Genomic DNA, 23,165 nt, shown 5'->3' on the forward strand with positions numbered 1-23,165 from the left:
CACAATTACTTGTAATTAATGTGTACTTATATATAGTACATTACCCATGCTGACAACCTGGTCCTCATTTGAAGGTTTCCGAAAGTACCATCCAAGTGGGAGGATGAACACACTAGTACAACACAGAGAACATGTAATATCTGCCTAAGTACAATGCAAATACTAGGTGTTACACAGGATTTAGCTAGTTATAATGAAGTGTATGTTGAGGGCTTTTTGTAATTATTATGTACCTACAGTACATAGTACGTTACCTAAATACTGTAAATAGTTACCTATGAGCAATTACCATATACTTACTACTCATTCAGTGAAAGCTCCTCAGAGGAGGAAGAGGAGGACCATCCTCATCAGTGAATTACATACAAATAAAAGTAGTGAAACATTACAAAAGTTATCTTTTTTAGATAAAACTATACTAAATATATTCAGGTTACCAAATAATTAATTAAAACACACTGTTTGGAATGAAGGTCTACAGTAGCCTCAGCAGTGCTCTGTAGGGTAGCACCATCGTGTAGCCGGAGGACAGCTGGTTTCCGTCCTCCTCTGGGTACATTGACTTCCATTTGAAAGCCTAGAAGGCTCATGGTTCTCACCCCCTTCCATAGATTTGCACAGTAATTATGACAACTTATGGAGGACGTCCTCCAACCTATCAGAGCTCTTGCAGCATGAACTGACATGTTGTCCACCGAATCAAAGGATCAGAGAATGAATCTAGTACTGAAAGCATAAGCTACAGCTAGCTAGCACTGCAGTGCATAACATGTGGTGAGTAGTTGACTCAAAGAGAAAGACAACAGTTTTGAATAAATTAATTTCTTTAAAAATGAAGGAAAAGCAAGAGAGAGAGAGAGATATTTTGTTTGGTGATATATGATGATATAAAGGTTTGGCTTGGAAAGGTTTTTTGGCCTGGTCACAGACAACTGATGTGTATTGTGCTCTGAAGTCCACAAGCTAAGGGAAAGGTGAGATGTGGCTGCTATGAAAGTGAATTGTGTTTGCGTGTGATCAGGGGTGTATTCATTCCGACGATTCTATTGAAAAACTTTCCTTAAATGGAAGCAAACGGACCGAAACGGGGATAAACATACCTGAATTTGTCCAAGAGAAACTCGTTTGCAACTGTTGGACTAATAATTACACCCTAGATCAGCTAGATGCAGGCAAGAGCGTTCATGGCGGTATTGAATGTGTCACTGTCTGTCACCTTGATTACTCACTTACGTTGTAAGCTTTCATTCAAAGGGAAAATCTGAGTATCATGTAGCTACCTAAACCATTTGACGCTACATTGAGCTGGGTGAATGGAATATGAATGACAGTCATCCAATATGCTGTAATAGAAATTAGGCCATACTCATAAAAAAATGTGTTCTCCCTCATCTTAAATGGCACCGACCGCCACTGTACTCATCATTACCACGTGAAAATACCTACAAACAAAAGACGAGCTTCTACTTTCGTCAACTTTATTGCAGCATGTAAAAAAACTTTACATTTCTTACAAAATAATATCGATTTGTATTGTTTGAATAATAATTAAATTTAACAAAGATATAGGCAAATAAGAAACAAAGTGCTTACATATTTTGTATGTTAACTATGTATTTTTAGTGTGCTTTGTAACTTTCCCCAGGTCATTGCTATAAATGAGAATGTATTCTCTGTTAACTCACCTGGTAGAATGAGGAATAAATAGATTTACAAAAATGAAATAACTATTTTAGTGGTGACTCAAATCTGCAGCCTATAGTATGGTGAGTAGCCTAGCTAGCTAGCTAATTAAGATAAAACAGTATTGTCTTTTTCTCACCTTTTTAACATTACAAGTAACAATGGAAATCAACAACATCTGTGTCTTGATCTGTTTCTTTCTTGTAAGCATTTTCCCATCCTGGAGTCTGAGACCTTGTGGGAATCTGTGGTAAAGAAGAAGAATATATGACAATTTAGCAAAGACACTCTATTATTAGCCTACTAGCTAGCTATCTAGCTATCAGAGACAGAATAGAAACATTAATCCTATATCTCTGCTATCATCTTGATTTCTATAATTTAAGGTTTTAGGCATATAGCTAGCCATAGCTACCTAGCTAGTAGTTGTGTTATCCAGCTAGCATTATAATAATGGTGCTTGCTAACACTAATAAGCTAGCTCACGTTTACATTGAAAAAGGAACTAACGTTACTCACAAGTAGCAAGCTAGCTAATGTTAATATGTTGCGTGTGTCTCATGTAATACCCTTGGGTATGGATACCCTGAGAACAAGGTTCAGGGAAGATAAGACCAAAGACAGATCCTCAACACTGGAGTCCCCCAGGGGTGCGTGCTCAGTCCACTCCTGTACTCCCTGTTCACCCACGACTGCATGGCCAGGCACGACTCCAACACCATCATTAAGTTTGCAGACGACACAAGTTTGCAGATGACCCCCCCCCTCAACCCCTCATTTACGCTGCTGCTACTCTCTGTTTATCATATATGCATAGTCACTTTCACCATATCTACATGTACATACTACCTCAATCAGCCTGGCTAACCGGTGCCTGTATGTAGCCTCGCTACTGTTATAGCCTCGCTACTGTATATAGCCTCGCTACTGTTATTTTTCACTGTTTTATTTCTTTACTTACCTATTGTTCACCTAATACCTTTTTTGCACTGTTGGATAGAGCCTGTAAGTAAGCATTTCACTGTAAAGTCTACACCTGTTGTATTCGGCGCACATGACAAATAAACTTTGTTTTGATTTGATATACTACATATTCTATCCATATATTGTCCATATTGTCTATACATTCCATCCCATATATATTTATGCTCCGGACTCTGGCATTGCTCGTCCTAGTATTTCTATATTTCTTAGTTCCATTCTTTTACTTTTTAGATTTGCGTGTATTGTTGTGTATTGTTAGATATTACTGCACTGTTGGAGCTAGGAACACAAGCATTTCGCTACACCCGCAATTACATTTATGCGACCAATACAATTTGATTTGATTTCTTTCACTAGACAGTGCCTTTGAGGTTTGACACATATCCCTGTTGGGAACAGTGATGGCGCACAGCCCATCTGATCCATGTCACAGACTCCTAGTCTCAACAGGCTGTTCAGTCTATCTGCTCCAAGTGATTATGTTTAGAGAAGTAGGTTGTTGCTGGAAGTGTGTGATGTTGGGTTGTGGCATCCAAGGACAACTATGGTGGACATCATGAATCTATTTACAGCCTTTCTGAATTTATTAAAGGTTCCTATAAGAAGCCTTGACCTTCAGCTCTTATGACTGCTTATAGCAAGTCTTAGAAGGTACTGTCTATAAAGCATGAGACACAGGTGTTTCAAAAAAGTGGTATCAGAAGGTCCTGTTGTATTTGTTCATTTTATCAGATAAATTGGGTTGATGCTCCTCCGTGCTTACTCAGTGGTTCTGGGCAACTCCAAAAATAGTTTCAACTTCACTTCTCTCTGCCCCTGGTGATGCAGAAAGACACTCCCTTTATCGCTCACACGACCCTTCCATCCATGCAGAAAGCAGTTCAGGGAATTTCCAATCCAGATTTCTGTGCATCGCCTTCCCCCTGAGTGCCTGTGACTGTGACTTCCCTTCTAAGAATAGGAGGAAAGAGAGGCTGCCAGGCAAGACACTGATCATCCCAGACAACTGGAGGAAGATACTTTTGGCCCCTGAGTTTGATGGATGTTGGAGTTCATTTTCAGTCAGAATGTGTCACTTTGACTTGGGCTGTTTTGGGAAGTTGTGTGTGCATGTCTGTGTGCGTGTTTTCATTGAAAAGGGCTTGTGTAGTGTGTTCAGTCTACTGTTGAACATCCATAAAAAAAAACAATTTACCTTGCATGCCCTACTCTCCAGTTCTACTCTCTACTGCTCATGTGGTGTATAAGTGGTGCACAGGCTTAGACCTGAGACATAAGACCTCATGAGAACACCCTTGACATTATGGTCAAGATGCATTTGAATGTCTACTGAGATGTTCTGTCTCATAGCGTTCGTGTTGATCAACATGGCATTTTATTTTGAGGCAAAACACCCTCCCAAGCACAAAAACGAATGTGTGAAATATTTAAACCATTACCAATGTTATTATGTTGTTTCAGGTGGACTGTGTTGCAGAGTACTACTGTGGTCCTATCAGAGAAGGCCGTCCCTGACCTTAGGACAGAGATCAGTGTTGTCTCCGACGGAGCCGAAACAGTCAGCATCTACAGTGAGGAGACCTACAATGGCAATGCGTGAGTCAAAAGGCTTGATACTGTATATACTGAACAAAAATATAAATGCAACATGTAAAGTGTTGGTTCCATGTTTCACGAGCTGAAATAAAAGATCCCAGAAGTGTTCCATACGCACGAAAGCTTATTTCTCTCAAATTTTGTGCACAAATTTGTTTACAGTCCTGTTAGTGAGCATTTCTCCTTTGCCAAGATAATATATCCACCTGAAAGATGTGGCATATCAAGAAGCTGATTAAACAGCATGATCAAGACACAGGTGCACCTTGTGCTGGGTACAATAAAAGGCCACTCTAAAATCAGCAGTTTTGTCACACAACACAAAGACACAGATGTCTCAAGTTTTGAGGGAGCGTGGAACTGGTATGCTGACTGCAGGAATGTCCACCAGAGCTGTTTCCAGAGAATGTAATGTTAATTTCTCTACCATAAGCCACCTCCAACATCATTTTAGAGAATTTGGCAGTATGTCCAATCACCCTCACAACCCCAGACCACGTGTAACCACGCCAGCCCAGGACCTCCACATCCGGCTTATTCACCTGCGGGATCGTCTGAGACCAGCCACCTGGAAAGCTGATGAAACTAAGGAGTATTTCCATCTGTAATAAAGCCCTTTTGTGTGGAAAAACGTATTCTGATTGACTGGGCCTGGCTCCCAAGTGGGCGGGCCCATGTACTCCAAGGCCCACCCATGGTTGCGCCCCTGCCCAGTCATGTGAACTCCACAAAGGATTTAATGGACCTAATGGATTTATTTCAATTGATTGATTTCCTTATATGAACTGTAACTCAGTAAAATTGTTGAAATTGTTGCATGTTGTGTTTATATTTTTATATTTTTGTGTAGTTTAATTACAGTGACCTATAGACCTAAAATGAATAGTCCAGTCCAGGTAAATACGCTAGTCTGGGGAGAATAGTCTAGACCCAAAGTGAGTTCCCATAGTCTTGATGTAGAGTGGATAGTCTCTAATGGGGGTGAGTTACCATAGTGTCTACCTACAGTGGATAGCTTCAACCCGGGGTGAAATGCCTCGGCTTAGTCTTGGCCTAGGCGAATAGACCAAAGTTGTATAGTCAATAGTATTGGTAACAATAATATTACCCCAACCCTAGTGCTCATCCACAGCTGTTAAGTCTGATTAGAAACAGGAAAACATTTTTTTTTAAACCAGTTCATAACAGTTTGAAAATTAATTCATGAATTAATTATTTTTTAGATGTTTCAGTTCCATGTTTTACACGGGACCGATAGTTGTAGTAAGAAGTCCTGTGAATAACCATATAAATGCCAGCACACTCAAAGTAAAGTTCAACTAAACTATATCAAACGCCCCGACCTCAGTTTTTATATGCATAAATGATCAAACGTAAAGAGGGGCGTTGAAAAAGTTAACGACTTTAGTGACAGTTTGATATTATCTCCAGTTACTATGACAACACCAATGGCCTATGGAGGCAGAGAGCCTGAGGAAGACCCCATTCCCAGGGAGAGGGAACAGGACCCTACCCCCCTTTCACAGGAGGAGACCCAATGTGAGACCGGTTACACCACTGGTGGGGATACTGGTAATGAACTGGACCAAGACCAAAATGACCACTTGTATAGGTGAGCCATATTTGATGGGTGGGTGGATGGATGGAACAAGAGAATGAGCGATAGATTAAACAATAAAACAAACAGACAGCATTCCATATCTGCTGTGCGTGCTGTTTCAGTGTCACATGCTTAGTGGGAAAGCTTGACAGAAAGCCATTTTGTTCTACATTCAAGATAGCATTCAAGAAAATTGCAGTATTGATCAAAATGGCATTTCCTTTGTCTCCTTTTTTCCTGTGTAATGTGTCTCTTCAGTACCCTGAGATAACATCAGACAGGCAGACAGTATATGAAAGAGTTCTACCTGGCGAGCTAGAAGAGCCTGTGTGCCGAGATCGATGACATCAGCGACCAGATGCAAAAACTGAGCCGAGAGCTGGACACCCTGGAGGATGGGACGATGAAGTACCAGGTGCGGTGAGCACGAAAAAGCATCTGCTATTAGATTTTTGGCCAAAAAGAATATGGTTATTTTTTGTCTTACTTTTTAAAATCTTATTAACACTTTTTTCTAGCTAGCTATTTGTGTAGGTCGCTATCAAGTAAACACAATGATATAGTTATTCTGATACTTGTGTAGAAAAGTAACTTTTTAGCGATTAATTGAAACAAGCACCATTACAGCACACACACACACACACACACACATGCACACAGGCTTACTTTAAAAATATATTTGTAACTACTTTTTGAGTACAAAATTAGATGATCAAAATAAAAACAGTAAAAGGAGTCAATATTTTCACCTAGAATTTGTACTACTAAGGAGCGGTGGTATTTTAACCTTTCTCTTTAGCTTTATGAATCAGCTAAATGATACGCAAATAATAAAAAGCCCCGGTAACCAGCCTTATGAGTTTGAACATTTATTTGTGTGACGTTTCCTCTACAATTGTGGAAAAACTGTCTGTAACTTTTATGAATAACCCCTTGTGAGTACACTCTTAGAAAAAAAGGTGCTATCTAAAACCTAAAAATGTTCTTCAGCTGTCCCCATAGGAGAACCCTTTGAAAACTCGTTTTTGGTTCCTGGTAGAACCCTTTTGGTTCCAGGTATAACCCTATTGGGTTCCATGTAGAACCCTTACCCCAGAGCCTTCTACATGGAACCCAAAAGAGTTCTACCTGGAACCAAAAAGGGTTCTCCTATGGGGACAGCCAAAGAAGCCTTTTGGAACCCTTTTTTCTAAGATTGTAGTAGTATGTTTTAGCATTCTCCTCTACATCTCAGGGAGTGGCTGATGAATACAACTGGGCTAAAGGACCTGAAGCGGGTGAGTGAAAACTGCGTTAGAGGAGCATACCTCATGTTACTGTACATCAAGGATTAAGCACTACCCTATATTTTCCAGCAGTTTGACAAAAGACACCAACTCATGCTCTCATGGAATATCGATTGAGGATGACAACTGGTAATGAGCACGAACAATTGTAACTTTGTCTGATGTCGCCTCACGCTGGTGCAAGATGCAACAGTGTAATGGTTCATTCTTGGTAAAATGATTTACAATAGGTAGATTGAAAGGATGAGGCTGTTTTCACCTATTCTACAAAATGTATGCATTACCTTTTGCACGTTAGTGTGCTGTCTAATATTCTATCTTTAATGTTTTTAATGAAGAATAACAATTAACATGTTTTTTGTAATTAAATATTCTAAATCATTCTAGAATATAATGTTTTGCAATGTGATCATGCAACACATTCTTTCTGGACATTTGTAAAAAACAACAACATTTACAGTAGTTTTTCTTTGATGAAAACCTATACATACTGGTACTCCCCAGTAGGAGCAGTCCTCCATAGGAATGAATGGAATTCTACATTTTTCAATGACAAAATTACATATAGTTAAGTATTGTTTGTTCTAATAGGGACGGTAACATTCGTCATCTCAAAAAATTATACTAAAAAAATGTTGATATATTTTTTTCGTTTTTTATTTTTGCTTACCTCACATAATATAATTTAAAAGCATGAATTAAGGTGTCTGTAATGGAATCAATGTGGACGTAGACATTAATAAATGCATTTCTGTAGCTTCCAAAATATTTTTTACAGGGTGGGGGAGTGCCAAGATGGAGGCACGATGGCTTCAACACATCACCCCAAAACTCATCTAGTGTATGTACAAATCATTAATTTCATCTCTTATTAGCTTGTGAGTACAAAACATATTGCCCACATCTAACTGACATTCTTATGGCGTTAACTGACACAACTAAGGAAAGAAACGATCCACACATTCACCTTGTCATTTTGGCTGCAGCAGTCACATCGCCAAACAGCCATGACAACAAACTCCCATGACAACAAACTCCCATATTGCCTAAGTGTTCTGCATTGAGCTAGTGGAATGCATTGCTTTGTGGTGGCAACACAATTGGCTCAGGAGTAGCCTCTTGTTCTGCACCAGTGTAGTGTCACTTTCACCGCTATGGAGAATCATATCTTTTTGACACATCTCGAGGAAGGGTAGAGGTATTTTCACATGAAAATGTTCATGTTTAAAAAAAAATGAACTGTGAACTCAACATTAAAAAAAAGAACTTTACCTTCTAATCCCATTTTGTAGAGATGAAACACAGATCAATAACTAAATTGTGACATGCCGCAGGACAACCTTTGGTTCCCTAAATCTACAGTATATACACTTCTTAACACTTAAAATTTGTTTTGATGCGATTTCTCTGCATTTTGAAAGTACCAACTGTATATGCTCTTTGTTTTCAGCATGGTCGCAGGTCATAGGTGAACCGTTTGGCCACAACCTTTCAGCATGGAGATATGTCATAGGGGAACCATTTGGCCACAACCTTTTTGATTAAATACTTTTTTTGTCACTTGAGAACAGTCTTGTTTCAACAATCAGCCTGTCACTCACATCAGCTGCATTCCTCATCTTCAGGTGTAGTTTAAATATCAGTCCGTATAAAAAAAAACAGTGTTAATCTTAAAGAATATGTCCAGATGAACGATCTACTCATACTGCAATGTCCGAATTCATATTGAAAAGGCAGTCGTTGAAAAGAAGGCAGTATGTGGTGAACAACTGTACAATGACAGAGAGGTTGCCTTTAGAAGAAATCCCTCTATAGCATTCTGCTGTCTTGTGAGGTATCGATCCATATTTGTGTGACTGTGGCGTTTGAAAAGTTGCCCAGTACAACAAGTAAGAGCCCTATGAGTGATACATGGAAACAGTCGTTGAGTCCCTCTGTAAGTCTCTCCATTTTATCTGTCTGGCTGATTTAGTAGTTCAAATGTCTAAGATTATAAAAAGCTATAATCCTTTAAAGCTATAATCCTTAATTGAAACAATAACAAAGCGGGCAAACCGCCTCTGTTTTGGTAAAAAGCTGAGGAATGGGCCTGGAGATACTGTATGTACATTTAACAATGTAGTTTAAACGATGTTTTGAGACTAAAAGTTATTTATAAGTTATATTCTTCAAGAATAAATGGGTATATATAATTAATTTATAAGTCCAAAAATGGATGTAGCAAGTAAGGATTCTAGCTTTAAGAACAATTACGTTTTGAGTGAAATGTCTGTGGACGATGAAGATTTGGGTGAAATGTCTTGTCCCAGTTCCATTTCCTCCTCTACCACTTCTGTGTTTGCATATATAAAGCTTTTCTACCAGAATTCTCCAGAATTTCACCAAGTGTGATCTCTGTCTTGGTTTGAAACTCCACCAAAGGTCTGATGTTGATGTCAAAAGTCTTTGCACCAAAGGCAATGAGATGTGGAAAATGAGGCATGGTTCCAGTGACCTCTATTGGCAGGACATTAATGTGTGTATGTAAGTCACTATGGCATGCGGATGGCATAGCTGACTCGGGTTGCCATAATGGCGCACAGTAGGTGTGTTGGCACCAGTGTGCTGGCAATAGACCCAGCTGGCACTAGGCTGGTATGGAGAGCTCAGTTCATGGAGGCAGTACAACATGTATGATGTCCAGCTGGTGCTAGCATAGAATCACACAGATGGATGAGTCAGAGGAACCTGTGGTCCTTGTCGTCACTGCCCAGACGGAGACTTCCTTTCGGGGTTACTGTCCAGGGACGTAGGGCCAGCTGATGGAGCTTCCGGAGAGCTGCATGTCGCGGATGAGAGTCTCGATGGGCGTCTTGCCCACCAGACGCATGAAGAAGAGCTGGGAGATGAGGTTGGCGGGCACCGCGCGGAGGGCAGGCAGGCGGAGGAGCAGGCGGCCGAAGCGCTGGGGCTGACCTGGGTACTGCATCCGCTCGTACTCTGTCAGAGCCACCTGGGCCTTCTCCTGCAGAGACTCCACATGGGCTGGGTCTGTCAGGCCACACGCATCTGAGATGGAAGAAGGGAGGAAGAGATTGTTGAGGTGAGGACAAAGTGGGAGGGAGTAGTACTTTATTGAGACGGGACCCTAAATGAAGATGAAGGGTTGCTTTCGGTTTGCACGAACAAGAAAAATATTCTAATTTTTTTCTCTTCTGTTTTCCTGTTTTGTACACATTGTATCATTTCTATCTTTTGTTTATGTATTTTTGATTTTGGTCATTCAAGCAAAATTGTTTAATTTACATGTCAAAATGTTCAAATCAAAGTGTATTTGTCACGTGCAGCGACTGTGCACACATACAGACATAGTGACTGTGCATACATACAGACACCGGTTAGTCAGGCTGATTAAGGTAGTATGTACATGTAGATATGGTTAAAGTGACTATGCATATATGATGAACAGAGAGTAGCAGTAGCCTAAAGAGGGGTTGGTGGGTGGTGGGTGGCGGGATACAATGCAGACAGCCCGGTTAGCCAATGTGCGGGAGCAGTGGTTGGTCGGGCCTATTGAGGTAGTATGTACAGTGGGGAGAACAAGTATTTGATACACTGCCGATTTTGCAGGTTTTCCTACTTACAAAGCATGTAGAGGTCTGTAATTTTTATCATAGGTACACTTCAACTGTGAGAGACGGAATCTAAAACAAAAATCCAGAAAATCACATTGTATGATTTTTAAGTAATTAATTTGCATTTTATTGCAAGACATAAGTATTTGATCACCTTCCAACCAGTAAGAATTCCGGCTCTCACAGACCTGTTAGTTTTTCTTTAAGAAGCCCTCCTGTTCTCCACTCATTACCTGTATTAACTGCACCTGTTTGAACTCGTTACCTGTATAAAAGACACCTGTCCACACACTCAATCAAACAGACTCCAACCTCTCCACAATGGCCAAGACCAGAGAGCTGTGTAAGGACATCAGGGATAAAATTGTAGACCTGCACAAGGCTGGGATGGGCTACAGGACAATAGGCAAGCAGCTTGGTGAGAAGGCAACAACTGTTGGCGCAATTATTAGAAAATGGAAGAAGTTCAAGATGACGGTCAGTCATCCTCGGTCTGGGGCTCCATGCAAGATCTCACCTCGTGGGGCATCAATGATCATGAGGAAGGTGAGGGATCAGCCCAGAACTACACGGCAGGACCTGGTCAATGACCTGAAGAGAGCTGGGACCACAGTCTCAAAGAAAACCATTAGTAACACACTATGCCGTCATGGATTAAAATACTGCAGCGCACGCAAGGTCCCCCTGCTCAAGCCAGGGCATGTCCAGGCCCGTCTGAAGTTTGCCAATGACCATCTGGATGATCCAGAGGAAGAATGGGAGAAGGTCATGTGGTCTGATGAGACAAAAATTGAGCTTTTTGGTCTAAACTCCACTCGACGTGTTTGGAGGAAGAAGAAGGATGAGTACAACCCCAAGAACACCATCCCAACCGTGAAGCGTGGAGGTGGAAACATAATTCTTTGGGGATGCTTTTCTGCAAAGGGGACAGGACGACTGCACCGTATTGAGGGGAGGATGGATGGGGCCATGTATCGCGAGATCTTGGCCAACGACCTCCTTCCCTCAGTAAGAGCATTGAAGATGGGTCGTGGCTCTTCCTGCAAAATCGGCAGTGTATCAAATACTTGTTCTCCCCACTGTACATACAGTGGGGAGAACAAGTATTTGATACACTGACAATTTTGCAGGTTTTCCTACTTACAAAGCATGTAGAGGTCTGTAATTTTTATCATACGTACACTTCAACTGTGAGAGAAGGAATCTAAAACAAAAATCCAGAAAATCACATTGTATGATTTTTAATTAATTAATTTGCATTTTATTGCATGACATAAGTATTTGATACATCAGAAAAGCAGAACTGAATATTTGGTACAGAAACCTTAGTTTGCAATTACAGAGATCATACGTTTCCTGTAGTTCTTGACCAGGTTTGCACACACTGCAGCAGGGATTTTGGCCCACTCCTCCATACAGACCTTCTCCAGATCCTTCAGGTTTCGGGGCTGTCGCTGGGCAATACGGACTTTCGGCTCCCTCCAAAGATTTTCTATTGGGTTCAGGTCTGGAGACTGGCTAGGCCACTCCAGGACCTTGAGATGCTTCTTACGGAGCCACTCCTTAGTTGCCCTGGCTGTGTGTTTCGGGTCGTTGTCATGCTGGAAGACCCAGCCACGACCCATCTTCAATGCTCTTACTGAGGGAAGGAGGTTGTTGGTCAAGATCTCGCGATACATGGCCCCATCCATCCTCCCTTCAATACGGTGCAGTCGTCCTGTCCCCTTTGCAGAAAAGCATCCCCAAAGAATGATGTTTCCACCTCCATGCTTCACGGTTGGGATGGTGTTCTTGGGGTTGTACTCATCCTTCTATTCCTCCAAACACGGCGAGTGGAGTTTAGAGCAAAAATCTCTATTTTTGTCTCATCAGACCACATGACCTTCTCCCATTCCTCCTCTGGATCATCCAGATGGTCATTGGCAAACTTCAGACGGGCCTGGACATGCGCTGGCTTGAGCAGGGGGACCTTGCGTGCGCTGCAGGATTTTAATCCATGACGGCGTAGTGTGTTACTAATGGTTTTCTTTGAGACTGTGGTCCCAGCTCTCTTCAGGTCATTGACCAGGTCCTGCCGTGTAGTTCTGGGCTGATCCCTCACATTCCTCATGATCATTGATGCCCCACGAGGTGAGATCTTGCATGGAGCCCCAGACCGAGGGTGATTGACCGTCATCTTGAACTTCTTCCATTTTCTAATAATTGTGCCAACAGTTGTTGCCTTCTCACCAAGCTGCTTGGCTATTGTCCTGTAGCCCATCCCAGCCTTGTACAGGTCTACAATTTATCCCTGATGTCCTTACACAGCTCTCTGGTCTTGGCCATTGTGGAGAGGTTGGAGTCTGTTTTATTGAGTGTGTGGACAGGTGTCTTTTATACAGGTAACGAGTTCAAACAGGTGCAGTTAATACAGGTAATGAGTGGAGAACAGGAGGGCTTCTTAAAGAAAAACTAACAGGTCTGTGAGAGCCGGAATTCTTACTGGTTGGTAGGTGATCAAATACTTATGTCATGCAATAAAATGCAAATTAATTACTTAAAAATCATACAATGTGATTTTCTGGATTTTGATTTTAGATTCCGTCTCTCACAGTTGAAGTGTACCTATGATAAAAAATGACAGACCTCTACATGCTTTGTAAGTAGGAAAACCTGCAAAATCGGCAGTGTATCAAATACTTGTTCTCCCCACTGTATGTACATGAATGTATAGTTAAAGTGACTGTGCATATGTGATAAACAGAGAGTAGCAGCAGTGTAAAAGAGGGGTTGGGGAGGGGGCACACAATGCAAATAGTCTGGGTAGCCATTTGATTACCTGTTCAGGAGTCTTATGGCTTGGCGGTAAAAAGTGTTGAGAAGCCTTTTTGTCCTAAACTTGGCACTCCGGTACCGCTTGCCATGTGGTAGTAGAGAGAACAGTCTATGACTGGGGTGGCTGGGTCTTTGACAATTTTTAGGGCCTTCCTCTGACACTGCCTGGTGTAGAGGTCCTGGGTGGCAGGCAGCTTAGCCCCAGTGATGTACTGGGCCGTACACACTACCCTCTGTAGTGCCTTGCGGGTGGAGGCCGAGCAATTGCCGTACCAGGCAGTGATGCAACCAGTCAGGATGCTCTCGATGTTGAATCTATAGAACCTTTTGAGGATCTCAGGACCCATGCCAAATCTTTTTAGTTTCCTGAGGGGGAATAGGCTTTGTCGTGACCTCTTCACGACTGTCTTGGTGTGTTTGGACCATTCTAGTTTGTTGTTGATGTGGACACCAAGGAACTTGAAGCTCTCAACCTGCTCTACTACAGCCCTGTCGATGAGAATGGGGGCGTGCTCGGTCCTCCTTTTCCTGTAGTCCACAATCATCTCCTTAGTCTTGGTTACGTTGAGGGATAAGTTGTTATTCTGGCACCACCCGGCCAGGTCTCTGACCTCCTCCCTATAGGCTGTCTCGTCGTTGTCGATGATCAGGCCTACCACTGTTGTGTCGTCTGCAAACTTAATGAGGGTGTTGGAGTCGTGCCTGGCAATGCAGTCGTGGGTGAACAGGGAGTACAGGAGGGGACTAAGCACGCACCCCTCGGGGGCTCCAGTGTTGAGGATCAGCGTGGCAGATGTGTTGCTACCTACCCTCACCACCTGGGGGCGGCCCGTCAGGATGTCCAGGATCCAGTTGCAGAGGGAGGTGTTTAGTCCCAGAATCCTTAGCTTAGTGATGAGCTTTGAGGGCACTATGGTGTTGAATGCTGAGCTGTAGTCAATTACTAGCATTCTCACATAAGTGTTCCTTTGTCCAGGTGGGAAAGGGCAGTGTGGAGTGCAATAGAGATTGCATCATCTTTGGATCTGTTTGGGCGGTATGCAAATTGGAGTGGGTCTAGGGTTTCTGGGATAATGTTGTTGATGTGGGCCATTACCAACCTTTCAAAGCTCTTCATGGCTACGGACATGAGTGCTACGGACGTGAGTGCTACGGGTCTGTAGTCATTTAGGCAGGTTGCCTTCGTGTTCTTGGGCACAGGGACTATGCTGGTCTGCTTGAAACATGTTGGTATTACAGACTCAATCAGGGACATGTTGAAAATATCAGTGAAGACACCTGCCAGTTGGTCAGCACATGCCCAGAGCACACGTCCTGGTAATCCGTCTGGCCCCGCAGCCTTGTGTATGTTGACCTGTTTTATAGGTCTTACTCGCGTCAGCTACGGAGAGCGTGATCACATTCTCAGGGTAAGTGTGCAGTGCAGACCTTTCAATTACAATATCGACTACAACAGTTTTTCTAATCTCGTCCTTGAGCACCCCCAAAAGTACACATTTTTATTTTAAAAACGGGGCAACCGATTCAACTTGTCAACTAATCATCAAACCCTCGATCAGGTGTTTTTGTTCGGGGCTGAAATAAAATGTGTGCTGTTGGGTAGACTCCTCGAGGACCGGAGTTGAAAAACACCACACTACCATACACTTACATAAGGCCTGTGATTGTACTCTGCACTTGCATTGTGGTGCCAGGAGAGGGTACCACACTCCTCAAGTCTACCAGTATAACCGTGTTCAGGCTTTGTCCTCGTAATTTCAGTCAACAGGTGCTTGGTTATCCTTAAATAACATAGAGCAGTGCTCTCCAACACTGTTCCTGGAGAGAAACCCTCTCGTAGGTTTTTGCTCCAACCCCAGTTGTACCTAATCTGGTTCAGCCTATCAACCAGCTAATTATTAGAATCAGGTGCGTTATATAAGGGGAAGAGCAAAAATGTATTGGACTGTACTGTAGCTCTCCAGGAAGAGGGTTTGGAAAACCCTGATTTTATTTTATTTATTTATTTATTTCACCTTTATTTAACCAGGTAGGCAAGTTGAGAACAAGTTCTCATTTACAATTGCGACCTGGCCAAGATAAAGCAAAGCAGTTCGACACATACAACAACACAGAGTTACACATGGAGTAAAACAAACATACAGTCCATAATACAGTAGAAAAATAAGTCTATATACAATGTGAGCAAATGAGGTGAGATAAGGGAGGTAAAGGCAAAAAAAGGCCATGGTGGCGAAGTAAATACAATATTGTCACGTTCCTGACCTGTTTTCTCTTGTTTTTGTATGTGTTTAGTTGGTCAGGGCGTGAGTTGGGGTGGGCATTCTATGTTATGTGTTTCTATGTTGGTTATTGGGTTGCCTGATACGGTTCTCAATTAGAGGCAGGTGTTTTACGTTTCCTCTGATTGAGAACCATATTAAGGTAGGTTGTTTCACATTGTTTGTTGTGGGTGGTTGTTTCCTGTGTCTGTGTCTGTATGCACCACACGGGACTGTTTCGTGTTTTCGTTCGTTTGTTTTAGTCTGTTCCTGTTTCATGCGTTCTTCGTGTTTATGTAAGTTCTTATGTTCAGGTCAGTCTACGTCGTTTGTTATTTTTGTATCAATTCAAGTGTTCTTCGTGTTTTCGGTTTTGTTTAAATAAATCACTATGTCCTATAACAACGCTGCGCTTTGGTCCAATCCCTACTCCTCGTCTTCAGACGAAGAGGAGGAGAACGACCGTTGCAAATATAGCAAGTAAAACACTGGAATGGTAGATTTGCAGTGGAAGAATGTGCAAAGTAGAAATATAAATAATTGGGTGCAAAGGAGCAAAATAAATAAATACAGTAGGGGAAGAGGTAATTGTTTGGGCTAAATTATAGATGGGCTATGTACAGGTGCAGTAATCTGCGAGCTGCTCTGACAGCTGGTGCTTAAAGCTAGTGAGGGAGATAAGTGTTTCCAGTTTCAGAGATTTTTGTAGTTCGTTCCAGTCATTGGCAGCAGAGAACTGGAAGGAGAAGCGGCCAAAGGAGGAATTGGTTTTGGGGGTGACCAGAGAGATATACCTGCTGGAGCGCGTGCTACAGGTGGGTGCTGCTATGGTGACCAGCGAGCTGAGATAAGGGGGACTTTACCTAGCAGGGTCTTGTAGATGACCTGGAGCCAGTGGGTTTGGTGACGAGTATGAAGCGAGGGCCAGCCAACGAGAGCGTACAGGTCGCAGTGGTGGGTAGTATATGGGGCTTGGTAACAAAACGGATGGCACTGTAATAGACTGCATCCAATTTATTGAGTAGGGTATCGGAGGCTATTTTGTAAATGACATCGCCGAAGTCGAGGATCGGTAGGATGGTCAGTTTTACGAGGGTATGTTTGGCAGCATGAGTGAAGGATGCTTTGTTGCGAAATAGGAAGCCAATTCTAGATTTTACTTTGGATTGGAGATGTTTGATGTGAGTCTGGAAGGAGAGTTTACAGTCTAACCAGACACCTAGGTATTTGTAGTTGTCCACATATTCTAAGTCAGAACCATCCAAATAGTGATGCTGAATGGGCGGGCAGGTGCGGGCCGCAATCGGTTGAATAGCATTTAGTTTTACTTGCATTTAAGAGCAGTTGGAGGCCACGGAAGGAGAGTTGTATGGCATTGAAGCTCGTCTGGACACAGTGTCCAAAGAAGGGCCAGAAGTATACAGAATGGTGTCGTCTGCGTAGAGGTGGATCAGAGACTCACCAGCAGCTAGAGCGACATCATTGATATATACAGAGAAGGGAGTCGGCCCAAGAATTGAACCCTGTGGCACCCCCATAGAGACTGCTAGAGGCCCGGACAACAGGCCCTCTGATTTAACACAATGAACTCTATCAGAGAAGTAGTTGGTGAACCAGGCGAGGCAATCATTTGAGAAACCAAGGCTATATAGATATAGAGTGATATGCTTTCCCATTAGAAATACACTACATATACCAAAGTATGTGGACACCCCTTCAAATGACTGGATTCAGCAATTTCAGCCACATCCATTTCTGACAGGTGTATAAAATCGAGCACACAGCCATGTAATCTCCATAGACAAATATTGGCAGTAGAATGGCCTTCCTAAAGAGCTCAGTGTCTTTCAACGTGGCACCGGCATAGGATGCCACCTTTTTAACAAGTCAGTTTGTCAAATTTCGGCCCTGCTAGAATGGCCCCAATAAACTCTAAATGCTGTTATTGTGAAGTGGAAATGTCTAGGAGCAACAATGGCTCAGCTGTGAAGTGGTAGGCCATACAAGCTCACAGAACGGGACCATCGAGTGCTGAAGTGCATAGTGCATAAAAAACACTCACTACCGAGTTCCAAACTGCCTCTGGAAGCAACATCAGCACAAGAACTGTTCGTCGGGAGCTTCATGAAATGGGTTTCCATGGCCGAGCAGCCGCACACAAACCTAAGATCACCATGTGCTATGCTAAGCATCGGCTGGAGTGGTGTAAAGCTCGCCGCCATTGGACTCTGGAGCAGTGGAAACACGTTCTCTGGAGTGATGAATCACGCTTCACCATCTGTCAGTCTGACGGATGAATCTGGGTTTGGCGGATGCCAGGGGAACGCTACCTGCCCCAATGCATAGTGCCAACTGTAAAGTTTGTTGGAGGAAAAATGGCCTGGGGCTATTATTCATGGTTCGGGCTAGGCCCCTTAGTTCTAGTGAAGGGAAATTGTAACGCTACAGCATTCAACAACATTCTAGACGATTTTGTGCTTCCAACTTTGTGGCAAGTTTGGGGAAGGCCCTTTCCTGTTTCAGCATGACAATGTCCTCGGGCACAAAAAAGATCCATACAGAAATAGTTTGTCAAGATCGGTGTGGAAGAACTTCACTGGCCTGCACAAAGCCCTGACCTCAACCCCATTGAACACCTTTGGGATGAATTGGAACGCCAACTGTGAGACAGGCATAATCACCCAACATCAGTGCCCGACCTCACTAATGCTCTTGTGGCTGAATGGAAGCAAGTCCCCGTAGCAATCCAACATTTAGTGGAAAGCCTTCCCAGAAGAGTGGAGGCTGTTATAGCAGCAGGACCAGCTCCATATTAATGGCCATGATTTTGGAATGAGATAGTTCGACAAGCAGGTTTCCACATACTTTTGGTCATGACTAACATCAAGGCGGTGGCCCGTTCCTGTAGGTTCATGCTCTACAACATCCGCAGAGTACGACCCTGCCTCACACAGGAAGCGGCGCAGGTCCTAATCCAGGCACTTGTCATCTCCCGTCTGGATTACTGCAACTCGCTGTTGGCTGGGCTCCCTGCCTGTGCCATTAAACCCCTACAACTCATCCAGAACGCCGCAGCCCGTCTGGTGTTCAACCTTCCCAAGTTCTCCCACGTCACCCCGCTCCTCCGCTCTCTCCACTGGCTTCCAGTTGAAGCTCGCATCCGCTACAAGACCATGGTGCTTGCCTACGGAGCTGTGAGGGGAACGGCACCTCAGTACCTCCAGGCTCTGATCAGGCCCTACACCCAAACAAGGGCACTGCGTTCATCCACCTCTGGCCTGCTCGCCTCCCTACCACTGAGGAAGTACAGTTCCCGCTCAGCCCAGTCAAAACTGTTCGCTGCTCTGGCCCCCCAATGGTGGAACAAACTCCCTCACGACGCCAGGACAGCGGAGTCAATCACCACCTTCCGGAGACACCTGAAACCCCACCTCTTTAAGGAATACCTAGGATAGGATAAAGTAATCCTTCTCACCCCCCCCCCCCCTTAAAAGATTTAGATGCACTATTGTAAAGTGGCTGTTCCACTGGATGTCATAAGGTAATGCACCAATTTGTAAGTCGCTCTGGATAAGAGCGTCTGCTAAATGACTTAAATGTAAATGTAAATGTAAATGTAGTGCATATGTTAAAGTCTCAGCATGTTAGTAAAAAGTCACAGCATGCAAGCCAATAGTTTGAATATGTAAGTATGTACAGTAGTCAAAAGTCTCAAAATGTATCAGGTCGACATATAGGTCATAAAGTCTGACATGCATGCCAAAAAGTATCCGAATGTGGGTCGAAAAGTCTGACATGCATGTCAAAAAGTATCAGCATGTCAAAACAAATCTCAACAGACTCAATCCACATACAGTACAAAGTGGGAATAAAATAAAACAGACATCTCACCTGGCGAGAAGAGGACGATGGCCTTAAGGCAGCTGTACTCGGCAGAGTCCACCTGGAGCCGGCTCAGCTTTTCCACTTGGTTCTGGAACACCCTCACCTGGTCCATGAAGGACACCACCCGCTCGGCCGACATGGGTGAGGAGTGGAAACCCGCAGCGGCCAGCAGTGGGGCCATGTGGAGGGGCAGGGCGGACTGGGCTGCGTTCAGGATGAACAACTCGCTCCAGCTCAACCTGAGGAGAGCTACCTGCTCTGACACAGGCAGCTCTGGGAAGTAGGGGATGTTCCTGGCCCACTCAATGGTGCTGAAGAGCAGCCTAGCTGCCAGCTCGCAGATGTTGTCGATGCCCATGACGGCCCCGCCCGCGCCGGTGGCCTGGCCTTGTTGGTTGTACTGGTGGCCGTAGCGGCTGCTGGGGTAGGGCTCGGCACGCAGCAGCTGGGAGATTAGCTCTGACACGGGCTGCCCACCATTGTTGTTGTAGAAATCGGCCCCTCCTACGCCACTACCACCACCTACTGGGGTGCCCGTGGGGCTGAGGCTGGAGTGTGAGGGGGGGATACGTCCGCGCTGAACTGCTGGGGTGGGGATGGGGGCACAAAGGGAGGTTGGGGGGGAGTTAAGAAGGGGCAGGGAAATGGGGAGGACGAAAGGGATTAGGATTTGGGTTGAAAAGTAGGGAGGGCAGGGAGGGCAGGGGGGAGAAGTTGAAAATGAGTCGGGCATGCTCTCTCACAGAAGGTGGTTTGGCAGATTAACAACAGACGGTCTTGACCAGATAAGGACCATCTAATTCCTGAGTAAAGCTGGCACAAAGGGGCGCAGACAGATTCCTCAATAAAAGAGGGCAAAATGGAGGACTTGCATTCTTCGAGAATCCTCCAATTGAAGGTTATCTCGAAAAATAAAACAAAAGACAGCAGAATTATCCATTAAAATTAAATTTCCTCCAATTAATTCTCCCCTCCCCTGGAGTTCATTTTTTACTGTGTAAAGATTTGTGTTACCAAAAGTGGGATGAAATATGACATTATGGCCTTTGTTTTCAGATTGATTGCTCTCGGAAAGAAAAGGAAATTATTTTGCTTCTTTGTAAGGATGAAATAGAGCGTGGGTATATCAAATACTGCTATAATGCTCCCAACCATAGTTAACGTATTACGCCATTGGGTGAGTCATTTAACCTTGAAAATTCCACTCTTATATGCTCCTATAGGAGGAGCAGATATGACTCGTTTCAGGAAACTAGGCGCACTACTTCACAGTAGCACTATTTGAACGTAACCTTTTTTTTAAATCAAAATGCGAGGGCAGAAATGCCTTCTGGAACATGTGAACTTTCATGTGCCTTAATAACAAACTCATACGCAATCTGTAAATACGAATAACATTTTTTAATTAAGAGCCTAGTTGGTTTAGCCACGGAAAAAGCCAGAAACCTTCCCGCTAGCCATGATTGGCTGAGATAATGAGTGGGCTGGCCATGTAGCACGCTTCTGTCTATAACATGAGCTGGTCAGTATGTGTAGGTACTCCTTTCTAACGCTGCTTTTTTTTAAAGATATCACATAGTAAAACTGCATCAGGGTTGCGCTCCACTTTCTGGAGGACCGAGTTTTGAAATCAGTGGAATTAGTGTATGATAGTTAAAGAAATGAAGTTCTGGGGTTTGATTACAAATATGCAGATAGAGTCGAAAAGAGAACACACAGAAGGCTGTTGTATAAAACACCTGTCTCCGGATTACATCTTCAAACTAAGGGCAACCATGACATCTGTGACGGAGAAGGAGAAGCGTCCATCCATGGATACAGGTAAGATGGTCTAGCTAGCTACATTTTCAGATATTACACGTTTCTAATTTTGTCAGAAAGTTGTTTTCATTTCAAGTTAAAGTGTACTGTTAGCTAGCTAGCTAGCTAATGTTAACTGGCTAGCTAGCTAACATTGCGTGTATGATCTCTGTAGTAATATTATTCTTATCTGAGCCATTTGCATTGCTAGTTATAACCTAATGTTAGCTAACTAACATTGAACCTGGTTGGTTAGGTACCTGCAAATGTATGCAGGGTAGTAACGTTATGAGTTGGGATTATGGTTCATTGTTTAGCTAGTTAGCTAGCTACATGTCTAAACAAAAGATGTCATTATGCAAGTAACTATTTCAATAGTATGTTTGTCACTGCAACAACTGTCGAGAGACGTAGCTGGTAAATTCGCTCTGGCTATATACTCCGATTTCAGAGCACTCTTGTCTGAGTGTACGAGAGCACGGAATAACTGATGAATTTATGAACGCTCAACACCTGTTGAATATGGCCGGTGTCAGTAAACGTTGGCAAAAAAAGCGTTATTATATTGTTGCCAGCAGCAGTACAGTTGCAGTCACCAATGCTCTGGATATCATAAAAACAGCCTAACCACCTCTGCTAGGGCGAGTAAAATGGTCAGTGAGCTGTTCTCTCATTTGTGTCTGGAAGTAGCTAGCAAGCTAGCCAACGTTAGCCAGTTAGCAGTCAAGCACCCAAGCTGTTGTTAGGTCCGAACGTTCAGATCAACCCTACTCCTTGGCCAGAGTGTCCAGTGTGCGCTCTGAACGCTCCGAGAGCGAAGCGCTCTGAATTTACAAACGGACAATCTGACAACGCTCTGAGTTTACGAATACCCAGAGCACACTGGCACTCCAGATTAAATTTACGAACACACCCGTAGCATAAACCAGCCTTTAGTCTTGAAATCTTTGGTTGTTTAGTACATAGCCTCACATGTGAATCCTTAGAGATGGGTGGGGTTAGGAGGGTGTGAACGATGCTGAATGGGTGTAGACAAAGAAGAGCTCTCCAGTAGGTATCAAAACATTCAAGGGACATTTTCTCAAAAGTGAGGTTACAAGTTTATCAACTTTCAAAGCATAATTACTTTCCCATTGTTCCTCAACTGTAGTGTATGTTATACCATTTTCTAGCTCGGAGTCTACTTTTATCCAATGTTTAAAAAAAACGCACAATTTCAAATGTTGCTACGTAAGACCAAATCGAGCCGGTCGGTCACAGATAACGGAAGGCAGAGTCATCTATATTAGACTGAAGAGGAAGCATTTAGAGTTAAATTCCTCTACATTTTCTGCAACAGCTCAAGTAAATCATTGTGGGCTATATCACTCTGAGCTTCATGCTACAGACCCTTTACCTTAGGCTACAATAATGCCTCAAATCAACGGCATAGGGATACTTGGATATTAGGGATATTTTTAGGGATATTTTACTTAGGGCTTCATTAGGTATAAGATGGCATATAACCATGGTAACGGTGGAACAATCACTACTACCAGACAGATAGAATGTTATACATACACAATGTATATATACATACCCAATACTCAAAACTATTGGAAAAGCATTCCTCATGAAGCTGGTTGAGAGAATGCCAAGAGTG

General features: G+C 43.3%; 1 protein-coding gene across 3 annotated transcripts in view; it reads right to left on the reverse strand.

Annotated features, from left to right (window-relative positions):
- Positions 1–1,461: 1,461 nt before the first annotated feature.
- LOC139551301 (nuclear receptor subfamily 2 group F member 6-like) overlaps positions 1,462–23,165 on the reverse strand; it is a 39,793-nt gene continuing 18,089 nt past the window's right edge. Inside the window, exons 4-5 of one of the 3 annotated variants that reach the window (XM_071362800.1) lie at positions 19,730–20,308; positions 1,462–1,928 (exon numbers count right to left, since the gene is read on the reverse strand). In XM_071362800.1, coding sequence (XP_071218901.1) covers positions 1,852–1,928; positions 19,730–20,308 — 656 coding nt within the window. In that variant the 3' untranslated portion in view covers positions 1,462–1,851. Of the gene's footprint in view, positions 1,929–7,788; positions 10,198–19,729; positions 20,309–23,165 lie in introns of those variants that run through there. The other 2 variants (XM_071362799.1, XM_071362798.1) reach the window with 2 other exon arrangements.

This window comes from Salvelinus alpinus, chromosome 23, assembly GCF_045679555.1.
Source record: "Salvelinus alpinus chromosome 23, SLU_Salpinus.1, whole genome shotgun sequence".
Classification (NCBI taxonomy): Eukaryota; Metazoa; Chordata; class Actinopteri; order Salmoniformes; family Salmonidae; genus Salvelinus; species Salvelinus alpinus.